Source organism: Macaca mulatta, chromosome 11 (genome assembly GCF_049350105.2).
Source record: "Macaca mulatta isolate MMU2019108-1 chromosome 11, T2T-MMU8v2.0, whole genome shotgun sequence".
Taxonomy (NCBI): domain Eukaryota; kingdom Metazoa; phylum Chordata; class Mammalia; order Primates; family Cercopithecidae; genus Macaca; species Macaca mulatta.
The window spans coordinates 116,431,066-116,443,679 of record NC_133416.1 but is presented as its reverse complement, the minus strand read 5'-3'; the positions used below and the strand labels follow the sequence as shown (position 1 = coordinate 116,443,679).

The 12,614-nt window shown below is 50.9% G+C and overlaps 1 protein-coding gene and 1 long non-coding RNA gene across 4 annotated transcripts in view; one reads left to right on the top strand and one right to left on the bottom strand.

Annotated features, from left to right (window-relative positions):
* FOXN4 (forkhead box N4) overlaps positions 1 to 7,086 on the top strand; it is a 31,689-nt gene extending 24,603 nt beyond the window's left edge. Inside the window, exons 9-11 of one of the 3 annotated variants that reach the window (XM_077954895.1) lie at positions 3,280 to 3,672; positions 5,138 to 6,650; positions 6,750 to 7,086. In XM_077954895.1, the coding sequence (XP_077811021.1) occupies positions 3,280 to 3,672; positions 5,138 to 5,397 (653 nt within the window). In that variant the 3' untranslated portion in view covers positions 5,398 to 6,650; positions 6,750 to 7,086. Of the gene's footprint in view, positions 1 to 3,279; positions 3,673 to 5,137 lie in introns of all 3 variants that reach the window. The other 2 variants (XM_077954897.1, XM_077954896.1) reach the window with 2 other exon arrangements.
* On the bottom strand, positions 2,779 to 11,616 carry LOC144333034 (uncharacterized). The gene is made up of 3 exons (XR_013401343.1): positions 11,518 to 11,616; positions 10,575 to 10,667; positions 2,779 to 5,358 (listed from the first exon to the last, which is right to left on the bottom strand). It is a non-coding gene; the product is annotated as an uncharacterized LOC144333034 (long non-coding RNA).
* Between the last annotated feature and the right edge of the window lie 998 nt (positions 11,617 to 12,614).

Genomic DNA, 12,614 nt, shown 5'->3' with positions numbered 1-12,614 from the left:
GGAAAGCGCACAATGTGCACACACACACACGCACATGCACACACACACGCACAAACAAGCACACACACACACGGAAGAGGAAGGACCTGGCCGCCATCCACCAGAGCACGGCCAACCCCGGTGAGGCCCGGACAGCCCACAGCATGCGCGCGCACACATGCACACGCACACACGTACACACATGCAGAAGAGGAAGGACCTGGCCACCATCCACCAGAGCACGGCCAACCCCAGTGAGGCCCGGACAGCCCACAGCGCATGTACACACACACACACATGCACACACACACACCCACGCACATGCACACACATACACACATGTGGAAGAGGAAGGACCTGGCCACCGGAACATGGCCAACCCTGGTGAGGCCCAGACAGCCCAAAGCGCACATGCACACACACACATGCACACGCACATGCACACACGTACACACATGTGGAAGAGGAAGGACCTGGCCACCGGAGCATGGCCAACCCTGGTGAGGCCCAGACAGCCCAAAGCGTGCACACACACAGTGCACACACAAATGCACACACATGCATGCACACACACAAGTGGAAGAGGAAGCACCTGGCCGCCATCCACCAGAGCATGGCCAAGAGGCCCGGACAGCCCCCAGTGTGCACACACATGCATGCACGCATGCACACACACATGCACACACACGCGCACACATACACACCACACGCCCCTCCTCCCAGCCCAGCCCCAGCTCTGCCTATGCCCTACCCAGTCTGTAACACTTCTCAGATACGATGATGGGAAGACAGGAGTCTGGCAAACCTCCCTCCTATGAAATTGGCCTCTCCCTCCCCAGCCCTATCCAGTGGCGGAAGTAATTGAGGGGCCTGATCAGAAACAGAAAAAAGCTGTTGGATCTCACTTGTCATCCATAGTGTCTTGCCCAGAAATGCCAAACTACACAACCATGGGATAAACATTGCTGTCCTACCACATTGGCAGAGATGTTTAAAATAATAACACTCAGTGTGGACTAGGATGTGGAAACATAGACAGTTTCGTATACAATGGATAGGAATTTAAGCTGTTACACTTTTTGAGGGAAAGCTAACATATCAAACACCTGCAAATGGTACCCATGGATTGGTCCAATTATTCTACTTCTGACAATGTGTATTGTGAAGAGCAAAGATTTGAGCAAAAGGTTTATGAACAAAGTTATCCATCACAAAATTATTTCTAAGAGTGAAACATAGAAAGCAGTCCAGACATCTCACAAGAGGGGGTTGGTTAAATAAATAGAATGACATACCTTGCAAGTATTAGAGATGAGAAATATTTTTAAATATTTTTGGAATATAAAGAAATGTTAGGCCGGGCATGGTGCCTCATGCCCATAACTCCAGCACTTTGGGAGGCCGAGGCAGGTGGATCACCTAAGGTCAGGAGTTCAAGACCATCCTGGCCAACATGGTGAAACCCCATCTCTACTAAAAATATAAAAATTAGCCGGGCATGGTTGCAGGCGCCTGTAATCCCAGCTACTCGGGAGGCTGAGGCAGGAGAATCACTTGAACCCGGGAGGCGGAGGTTGCAGTGACCCAAGATCAAGCCACTGTACTCCAGCCTAGGTGACAGAACAAAAATCCATCCAAAAAGAAAAAAATGTTCTCATTAAGTGAAAAGGGGCAGGTTATAAATCAATATCCACAGCAAGATCACATTTTAAAATACATATATATCCACATTGATTTGCCTCCCAAAAATGTATGTATGTATGAGAGAGAGAGAATAACTATGCTTGTGTGTTTGGGAAGAAGTACACAAAATCTTTACTGTGAATGGAGAGACCATTGATAACTTTTGTATTTTTCACATATTTCTGTATTTTCCAAAACTTCTATCCTGTTCCTAATTAGAAAAAGGATTGCATCTGCTTTAAAAAAAAAAAATTAATGGATATGAGGTGGGGCCATCCAAGGGACATATGCATGGGGACTGTGACGTGGAGGCTAACTCTGCCCCAGCCTTCAGAGTATGGCCAGAGTCTGTTGGGTATCACCGTGCTGGGTAGGAACGGGGCTGAGAGTGTGGCTTGCGGGTGAACAACTCAAGGCAGGAAGAAGGGCTGTAGCAGGAGCCAATGGTCCCTCAGTTGAGGGGGTATCACATCGCACCCAGCCCACCGAAAGCTCTGGGGTCTGGCTTGAGACCCAGGGCCAGTACTGACACATATTCAGAGTGAAGTCTTGGGCAAGTTATTCTGCCTTCTAGATTCTAAGTGTTCTCATTCCTAAAATGGGTGCAACCCAGATAGATCTTGGGACCCTGTCTACTCTCAACCCTGTGTTGCACTCAACAAGACATAACCAATAACCAAAAATAATTTGAGAGTCATTTGTCTTTACTTGTTTATGTCCAAGAGTATTAAGGATTTTTAACCCACAGCAACACTTCTTAATGTCTCTTTGGTAGCAGGGAGTGGCCAGGGCCCCTTGCATGTAAATACATTTTATCCCTGTCTTACGGGATTTGTAATCACGGCCTTACCTCCTTGCAGGGCTGTTAGGAGATTTCAATGAAGCCCTAGGGTTACAGGGCTGTCCTATAAGGCACTATCCTGATGAAAGGGGCTAATGTTATTATCTGATGACTTTTTTTTTCAAAGACAGGGTCTTGCTCTGTCACCCAGGCTGGAGTACAGTAGTGCAATCATGTCTTAACTGCAGCCTCAACCTCCTGGGCTCAAGTGATCCCCCCACCTCAGCCTCCCAAGTAACTGGTACTACAGACACACACCACCACGCCCAGCTAAGATTTTTTATTTTTTGTAGAGATGGTATCTTACTATGTTGTTCAGGCGAATCTTGAACTCCTGACCTCAAGCTGTCCTCCTGCTTCAGCTTCCCAAAGCACTGGGATTACAGGCATGAGCCCAGCCTTTGATTCACCTCTTATTCCTCAAAGATTCTGCACAATTTGTGATTTTGTTACATCTCCACAACAACCCTGTGCAGAGTGTATCATGTCTTGCTAGATGGGCAGAGATGTTTAAAATAATAAAATATTAACACCCAGCATGGGCTAGGATGCGGAGAAGTATTTAATAGACACCTTCATTTACAGTGGATGGCAATGTAAGTTGTGAGATGAGATGATGCCTATGTCATTTCATAGGTGAGGAGACAGAGGTTCAGAGTGTCCAAGAGGCTTGCTAAGGTCACACAGGTGGTGACACTGGAATTTGAACCCAGGCCTGGGCTGGGGCCTGGTAACTGCTGGGTGGGTTCTGAGTGACCTCTCCCACTTGCCTGCAGAGGAGTTGGACAAGCTGATCTCCGACCGGCCTGAAAGCTGCCGGCGCCCCGGCAAACCGGGGGAACCAGAGGCCCCTGTGCTGACTCACGCCACCACAGTGGCCGTGGCACACGGCTGCCTGGCTGTCTCCCAGCTCCCACCCCAGCCACTGATGACCCTGTCCCTGCAGTCAGTCCCCCTGCACCACCAGGTCCAGCCCCAGGCACATCTTGCTCCAGACTCTCCAGCACCAGCCCAGACCCCGCCGCTGCATGCCTTGCCGGACCTCAGCCCCAGCCCGCTCCCCCACCCCGCCATGGGAAGGGCTCCTGTAGACTTCATCAATATCAGCACCGACATGAACACTGAGGTGGATGCCCTTGACCCAAGCATCATGGACTTCGCGCTGCAGGGTGAGGCCAGAGGAATGGAGTGATGGGAATGGAATGGGGAGGGGAGGGGAGGGGAGAGGCCCGGGGGCCAAAGGGAGTGAGGGAGAGGACTGTGCTGCCTACATTTGCCCCACAGTCTTGTTCCCATAGCAACAACCTTTACAAGTTGAACATCCCTGATCCGGAAATCCAAAATGCTCCGAAATTCAAAAATTTTTGAGCCCTGACAAGACACTCAAAGGTCATGCTCGTTGGAGCAGTTCAGATTTCAGATGTTTGGTTGGATTAGGGATGTTCAACCTGTTATAGCCAATGGCAGCCAACAGGAAATGAGCATTTGCTGTATACCAGGCCAGAGCATTCCACAGGCATCACCTGAGGTCACCACCATCCACATTTCTGTTCTGCCAATGAGGACACTGAGGCAGAGAGAAGTGAAGTCACTCACTCAAGGTCACCTGGCTAGTAAGTGGCAGAGCCTGGAGTTAAACCTCAGTCTGTCTGGCCCCAAAGTTTTCATCAGTAACTGCTTCAACTCCCATGTGCCACCCCCACACCAGGTCACACTCTGACCTGCTGCCTGCCTCATGATCATCTCCGATAAATGGGGAATGAACGAACAGGGGAATTTCCGGTTTCAGTGAAGGCTCACACTTCATCCACTCACTAGCACCGGTGCAGCTCTTATGTTTCAGCCAAGGGTGGAGACAGCCTCTGTCCCGAGTTCTGCCTCTAGCGAGGGACATGGACAGATGGCAAGTCAGCTGCAGCTGTGAAGCGGTATATTTGCACCTCCCTTTCTTTTCCTGGATTGTTGTGTAGTTCAACGTGCTGAAGAAAGGGAAGCATTGTCTTGTCCCCCTGGCTTTGACCGTAATGATATCATGAGAACTAAATGTTTCCCCAAGTCCTCTTGTTTAACCCTTGCCACAGCCTTAGGAGCTGGATTCACTGATCATCTCCATCTTATTCTGAAGTTCTGAGATGGAAGTGTCCCAAAGACATTCGGAGGGAAGGTGAAGGTCCAGGGCTACAACTCTGGCCCTTCCATGGTTTTATTGTTTTTTGTTTTTTTTGAGATGGAGTCTCGCTGTCACCCAGACTGTAGTGCAGTGGCACGATCTCGGCTCACTGCAACCTCCACCTCCTGGGTTCAAGTGATGCTTGCGCCTCAGCCTCCCAAGTAGCTGGGATTACAGGTGTGTGCTACCAGGCCAGGCTAATTTTTATATTTTCAGTAGAGATGGGATTTCGCCATGTTGGCCAGCTGGTGTTGAACTCCTGGCCTCAAGTGATCCACCCACCTCGGCTTCCCAAAGTGCTGGGATTACAGGCGTGAGCCACCATGCCCGGCCCCATGCCCTTTTTCTACAACACATGACCTTAGACGCCATACATGGTCTCTGCCTCTTCCCTAAGATGGGGGATTCGAACTCGGGTCGTTTGATGTGAAGCTAGCTCACCCTAATGCTTTTGTCTTTGAAAGGGAACCTGTGGGAGGAGATGAAGGATGAGGGATTCAGCCTGGACACGCTGGGCGCCTTTGGAGACTCCCCACTTGGCTGTGACCTGGGGGCCTCAGGCCTGACCCCTGCCTCAGGTGGCAGCGACCAGTCCTTCCCAGACTTGCAGGTGACGGGTCTCTACACAGCGTACTCCACTCCGGACAGTGTGGCCGCCTCAGGCACCAGCTCCTCCTCCCAGTACCTAGGTGCACAGGGGAACAAGCCCATAGCCCTGCTTTGAGCTGTCAGCCTCACCTGCCCCGGAACCCCGGCACCCGGCTTGGGCAGAGAACTGACTGGATCAAGGTGTTCCCAGAAGGCAGGTCCCTCATGGTCCCCGAAGCCTCTCCTAAACCTGTGGCGAAATTGCTGGCTGGACAGGGAAGCGGTTCCCCTCAGCAGCCCCTCTCTTCCTCGTGCCCCCCACTGGAGCTTCCGGGACAGTTTCTGGGGGCTCTTCCAAGTCAGAAGGATGGAGGAGGGCGGACAAGCAACCCAGCGTCCCCCGACTCCTTGACACTCCTCCAAGGCCTGAGCTGCGACGCCTGGCCATGTTGAGTGACACTTCTCCATCTTGGATCCTGGCTGGGTGACCTCAATGACCTGCACCCCATTTTGGGACACCTTTGTGCATTGAGGAGACACCCTGGGGTGAAAGCCCTTGAATTCATCCTCATGGGAAATGGCTGAGTGGATCAAACCTCAGCCGCAGCCTCCAGGGGCCAGGCCCAGAACAGGAAATGGAGCCAGGGAACCTTGAGCCTCTCTCTCTTGGATAGGACAAGCTGAACTCTGAAATGGGAGCCAGTCCAGCTGGCCTTCAGCCCCACCTTTCCGATAGTCTATTAGAATTTTATTAGAGCAGACTCCTGGGCCATGCCGGGCACCGTGACCAGGTGTAAATTTATTTATATTTATTGTGGCCCAACCACCCCAGTTCTTTAAACCCAGCCCGAGGCCTCTGGAATGAGACTCCTCCTCCCTCCCTACCTCCCAGCCATCCTAACTCCTACAGGCCAGAGAATGACATCTCTAACTGGCTCGTATTCCCTTGGCAGCCTGGGGCTACTTTTTAGAACCAGCAAGCACTGTTGATACTGTGAACCATCCTATTTTTTCCATATTAGAGACCAGATATTTTTCTACCTGTTCATGATTCACATCTCTTCTTGCATGTACCTAAGAGAGGCGGTGCCATTGTTTGGGGGCTTGGGGGACTTTCAAAGGGGAAAATGCAATGGGAGAGGGAGGAACTGGAGGAGGGTGCTTTGTACTGGGATTTGAGACTCTCCTGAGGGAATGAAAGCCAGCTGAACCATGTAAAGCTCGAACCACGTGGCGAGTGGTGGACAAAACTTCGATGCGTGATATTTATTGGCACTTCCTCACCTCCCTTTGTCCTACAGCTGTTTTTATGTTTCTTTTTCTCTCCTTGCTAATTACTGACTCCCCAAGTGGCAAGTTCCTCAGATAGCTGGGTTAAAGGAGAGACAGGTGAGTGAGCTAGTCAATTGTGAAAAATGCTGTCCCAGCAAAGTTGAGACAAAACTGGAGAAGCTGCAGCCTCACGCACCATCCCCCTCTTTCCACCAGATGGATGTTGACTGTGTCTGGGAGTTCCCGAACCCTAGAGCCAGGATGTTGTTTCATCAACAGCTCAGCCAGCTGCCTGGGAGCTTTGGCATTAAGCCCCGCCTTGAAGGGAGAGCTTTAAGTTTTTCCTAGTTCTGGAACTTTCCACCGAGCATCCACCACCCTTAGACACAATCCCAGTGCTACCCGTCCGACCTGCACTGTCATCTGCTTTGTGTGACATGGCCCCCGATAAGGTGTTGAAATTGTTATTCATGAAGACTCCGTGTTTGAGTAACATCAAGACTGTCAGTGTAGAATTGAGTAACTGTCTTCTATCAATAAAGGCTGAACGGCAGCTCTGTGGCTTGTGAGAAGGTCAAAGGGAGATAAAGGATAATGACACTACTCACTCATCCCTTACAGGTGAGGTCCCATTTACAGATGGGGAAATTGAGGCCCAGAGAGGTGACACCACCGCACACCAGACCCAGGCATTCTGATACCAAGTTCCCATCGCACCAGAAACTGGGGGGAGTTTGTCATGAAGGTTACAATGAGCATGGCCTCCATTTACTGTCCCTGAGAACTGGCGCTTGACAGGCATCATTTCAGGCAGGGATCACGAATGCCATTTACCACTCAGAAAGCAGAGGCTTGGAGAAGTAGGGCTGGCTGAGTGTGTCCTGGAGCTCAGCAGCACAGCTCAGGTGTGTACCCATGTCAGAAAAGACAAGATGGAAACGGACGCACCCCTTCCAGCACCTGCTATATGCCAGGCCCCGTACTAGTCACTGCTGTCAATTAGCTCATTTGGTCCTCACAACAGCCGTAGTAAGCATGTCTGATTTGTTACTACACCCATGTCACAGATGAAGAAACTGAGGCTCAGGGGAATAAAGCAGGTGACTTGCTGTCCAAGATGTAACAGGCAAACTATATATTAAATGAGAGTCTAACTCTTTTTATTTTTTCAGACAGAGTCTCACTCTGTCACCAGACTGGAGTGCAGTGGTGCAATTTTGGTTCACTGCAACCTCGGCCTCCCGGATTCAAGCGATTCTCCTGCCTCAGCCTCCCGAGTAGCTGGGACTACAGGCAACGCCACCACACCCAGCTACTTTTTGTATTTTTAGTAGAGACAGGGTTTCACCATGTTGGCCAGGATGGTCTTGATCTCTTGACCTTGTGATCCGCCCGCCTCAGCCTCCCAAAGTGCTAGGATTACAGGCAGGAGTCTAACTCTTAAGCCCACCCAGGAAGTGGCCTGCAGCCTCAGGGGAGACCAGATTCGTGCACATGCAACGTTTTATGAGTGAGGAAGTATGTCTGGGAGGATGGGCTGTGGGTGGTGTCAGGAAGTGCTTGGTGGAGGCCAGGCTCGGGGCAGGGAGAGGGTGCCTGCAGCAGCCCCGGCTTCCTCTGCCCAGCACCTGTACCACCCTCTCCTTGGCTTGGCTCCCAAATGACCCTGTGAACCCAGGCTGGCCAAAAGCATCGAAGCCCCCAGCCACCCTCTGAAATTGGCTGAAGTGGGGAATAAGTGACCTAGGCCATGGTGTTCACAGCCAATGAGCATCCCCCAGGGACTTTGCAGGAGCTAGGGGACAGGGGTACCCTCCATCTCCTGGAGTGCTCAGCTGGGAGAATGGAGCCCCAGCCACTGCGTCACCACCAGGAAAGGGCTGGGAGCCACAGCTGAGTCTGACTTCTGTTCCTGACCATGGGCAAGTGGGAGTCAGGTGTGCCGAGTCCAGGCAAAAATGCCCGGGTCACAAGCTCTAGGCAGAGCTCTGGTCACAGCCAGAGTGCCACCAATGCATGGTGTGCACAGCCAGAGCGCCACCCGGCCATGATGACACCAGAAGAAAGCATGCAGGAGACATGAGGGAAATGAGGCTCCTTCTGGGGCCGAGCAACTAATAGGAGAAAAACACAAACTGCCGTCATGTAAGCACCTGCTGTGTGCTGCACGGAGTTCAACACAGTCAGGCAGCATCTCCCTGGAACCGCACCACAGCCTGCACAACCAGTGGGATATTCCCATTTCCCAGATGAGGAAACTGAGGCTCCGAGATCATGTTTCTAAAGCTTTTCCTCCCCTTCTATGAGAAATCACTCACATTCTAACAACAAAAATAGTAACAGCATTCGCTAGCATGTATAGGGGGCTTACTCCCTTAAGTGTATACCGGGACACAATCTATCTTTATTTTCCTCCCCAGTCCTAATCCCTGGAACCTGCGAATATGTTATCAGGCAAGTGGGAATAAAAGATGCAGATGCAATTATGGTTGCTAATCAGCTGCCTTAAAATAGGGGGAAATTGCCGGGTGTGGTGGCTCACACCTGTGATCCCAGCACTTTGGGAGGCTGAGGCAGATGGATTGCCTGAGCCCAGGAGTTTGAGACCAGCCTGGGCAATATACAAAGACTCCATCTTTACAAAAAAAAAAAATAAAGGAGTAGCCAAGCAGGGTGGTGCACGCCTGTAATCTCAGCTACTCAGGAGGCTGAGGCAGGAGAATCACTTGAGTCCGGGAGATCGAGCCTACAGTGAGCTGTGATTGCACCACCACACTCTAGGCCGGGTGACAGAGCAAGACACTGTCTCAAAAAAAAAAAAAAAAAAAAAAAAGGTGGAGGATTACCCCAGGTTATCAAGGTAGGCCAGTGTAATCATAAGGGTCCTATGGGTAAAGGAGGGAGGCAGGAGAGTCAGTGTCAGATTTAAAGATGCTGTGAGGATGGAACAGGGCCTCTAGATGCTGGAAAAGGCAAGAGAATGGATTCTTTCCCCTAGAGCCTCCAGAAGGACCACAGCCCCACCCACTGACACCTTGATTTTAGCCCGGGGAGACGCATGTTGGGCTTCTGACCTCCAGAACTGTAGGATGATAAATTTGTATTGTTTTAAGCCACTAAGTTTGTGGGGATTCTCACAGCAGCCATAGACAATAAATACATCCCCATTTTACAGAAGAGAAAACAGGCTCAGAGAGGCTAGGTAGCCTAGGCATGATTAGGAAAGAGTAGAGATGGGATTCAAATGACACTGTGCTTCCCCACGGTCTCTTATCACATCTCAGAGGGCTCAGCTGACACCATCTGTTTGCTAGTTTATATAGGAACAAAAACTCTCCAAGGTTACGTGACAGGGATTTAACCCCAGATCTGTAGGTCTCCCTGCCCCTCCATGGCACTGTAATGGCTTAGTGTAGGCTCATAATGGGCGGTCAGTGGAAGTTCAGGGAAAGGAATAAGATGGATCAGAAGTAGGGGATGAGGTGGTGGAGCTGAGCATCGCCTCCTTTGGAGGATGCTGGTTGTGTTACTGTTGATCCTATGGGTGTAGACGCTGGACCTCTGGTCTCTGGAATCAAAACCCTCAAGAGTCCAGGGGAAGCAGGACAGAGATCTCACTGGTGGCTGAAATGTGGGCAAATCCAGCAGCAGCCAAAGAGCCAGGCTGGGTCATCCCCAAGGGGTGTCCAGTCCATGAGAACCTGTCCAGCATCTTCCACAGCCACCCACAGTTTGCCACAGGACAGAAGCAAACACTCTCGGGAGAGGGACAAGCAGGCTCATCTCTAGGACCCACATTCTCTGACCCCAAAGCTGCCCAGGCTTCCTCCTGTGGGATAAGTGACCCCAACAGGTGGAAGCATCTCTGATCTTCTCCAGGGGGGCGCTTCCCACCTTCCATCATTGACTAGCGTCTCTGGTAACCACAGAAATGTGGTCAAACTTATAGACTACCAACATCTCCTGGGGCCTTTTAAGATCTAGATCTCAGCCTGGGCAACATAGCAAGACCCCATCTTGGCCAGGTGCAGTGGCTCCTACCTGTAATCCCAGCACTTTGGGAGGCCAAGGCAGGAGGATAGCTTGAGCCCAGGAGTTGGAGACCACCACGGGAGACATAGCGAGACCCCATCTCTACAAATAATAAATTAGAAAATTAGGTGGTCATGGTGGTGTGTACCTGTAGTTCCAGCTACTGGGGAGGCTGAGGTGGGAGGATAGCTTGAGCCTGGGAGGTTGAAGCTACAGTGGGCTGTGATAGTGCCACTGCACTCCAGCCTGGGCAACATAATGAGACCCCCGTCTTAAAAAAAAAAAAAAAAAAAAAGATCTAGCTCTCCAGATCCGTCAGGGATTCTGAGGCATGGCCAGGCGCTGTGGCTCACACCTGTAATCCCAGCACTTTGGGAGACCAAGTTAGCTGGATCACTTAAAGTCAGGAGTTTGAGACCAGCGTGGCCAACATGAGGAAACCCCGTCTCTACTAAAAATATAAAAATTAGCTGTGTGTGGTGGCGGGCCCCTGTAATCCCAGCTACTCAGGAGGCTGAGGCAGGAGAATTGCTTGAACCCACTAGGCGTAGGTTGCAGTGAGCTGAGATTATGCCACTGCACTCCAGCCTGGGTGACAGAGTGAAACGCCCTCTCAAAAAACAAAACAAAACAAAAAGAGCGAGAGAGACTGAGCTAGAGCCAGAGTCAATCTGAGCTTTTGAAACAAGCACCCCTGCTACGCTTGGGAGCTGGCCAAGGGAAAGGTGAGAAGAGTCTAAGACAGAGTGAGGAGGGGATCATAGGGTGGGCCTGTGAACTGAGATAAGGCAGACCCGAGGGCTAGGGACACAGAACATTCCTCTGACTTGGACTGAGAAAGGCCTTGCACTTGTGCAGCCTGCAGGTGACCCTGGCAACAACTAAAGGGAAGAGGAGGCTCCCAGAAAGGTTCAGGCAGTGGGAGTGAGATGGGGAAAGATGAACAATGTACCTTGGGTGCCGCCTCACTGAAAATGAGCCTGGCTGGCCGGCTGCTTCCTTCTCCACGGACCTCCAGGAGTTCTGCCACCGCCTGGGTCTGCGGGAGTCTGGATTTCGGCGTCATTGCAGAATGGGGAGCAGGTGGGAGAGAAGGGAGGGAGGCGTGGCTGCAGTGGGGCGGGGCCAGCTGGGTGGGCGAGGGAAGCAGGAGGCAGAGGAATCGGATGTCGGGGTCACAGGTGGGGTCTATATATCCCGTCCGTGATGATCAAGGCATGCAAGTAAAAAGGTGCAATGACTTTTGAGTTCAATTGCTTCTAGGCTCCACCCCTTAGATGGTTATTATCAAACAAACACATAAAAACCAAAAACAAAAAGAGGAAAACAAATAGTATTGGCAAGGATGTGGAGAAATTAGGGAAGTTTGTGCATTGTTGGTGGGAATGTAAAATGGCACAGCAGCGTTGGAAAAACAGTATGCTGATTGTGCAAAGAATGAAAAAGAATTACCACCAGGTCCAGCAATCCCGTTTGCTTTTTTTTTTTTTTTCCTCTGACATGTAGTCTCGCTCTGTTGCCCTGGCTGGAGTGAGTGGTGCTATCTCAGCTCACTGCAACCTCTGCCTCCTAGGTTCAAGCCATTCTCTTGCCCCCCACCACACCTGGCTAATTTTTGTATTTTTAGTAGAAATGGGGTTTCACCTTGTTAGCCAGACTGGTCTCGAACTCCTGACCTCGGGTTATCCACCCGCCTCACCCTCCCAAAGTGCTGGGATTACAGGTGTGAGCCACTGCACCTGACTCTGTATACCCATTTTCATAGCAGCAGTATTCACAACCACCAAAAGGTGCAAGCCACCAAGTAATTCATTGATGGATGCATGGATACATAAACTGTGCTCTTAAAAAAGGAAGGAAACTCTGACCCATGCTACAACATGGATGAACCCTGAGGACATTATGCTAAGTGGGATAAGCCAATCACAAAGAGGACGAATACCCTACGATTCCACTTATATGAGGTACCTACAGTAGTCAAATTCATAGATACAGAAAGTAGAATGGTGGTTGCCAGGGGCTGGAGGGGGAGGGGAGTGGGGAGTTAGT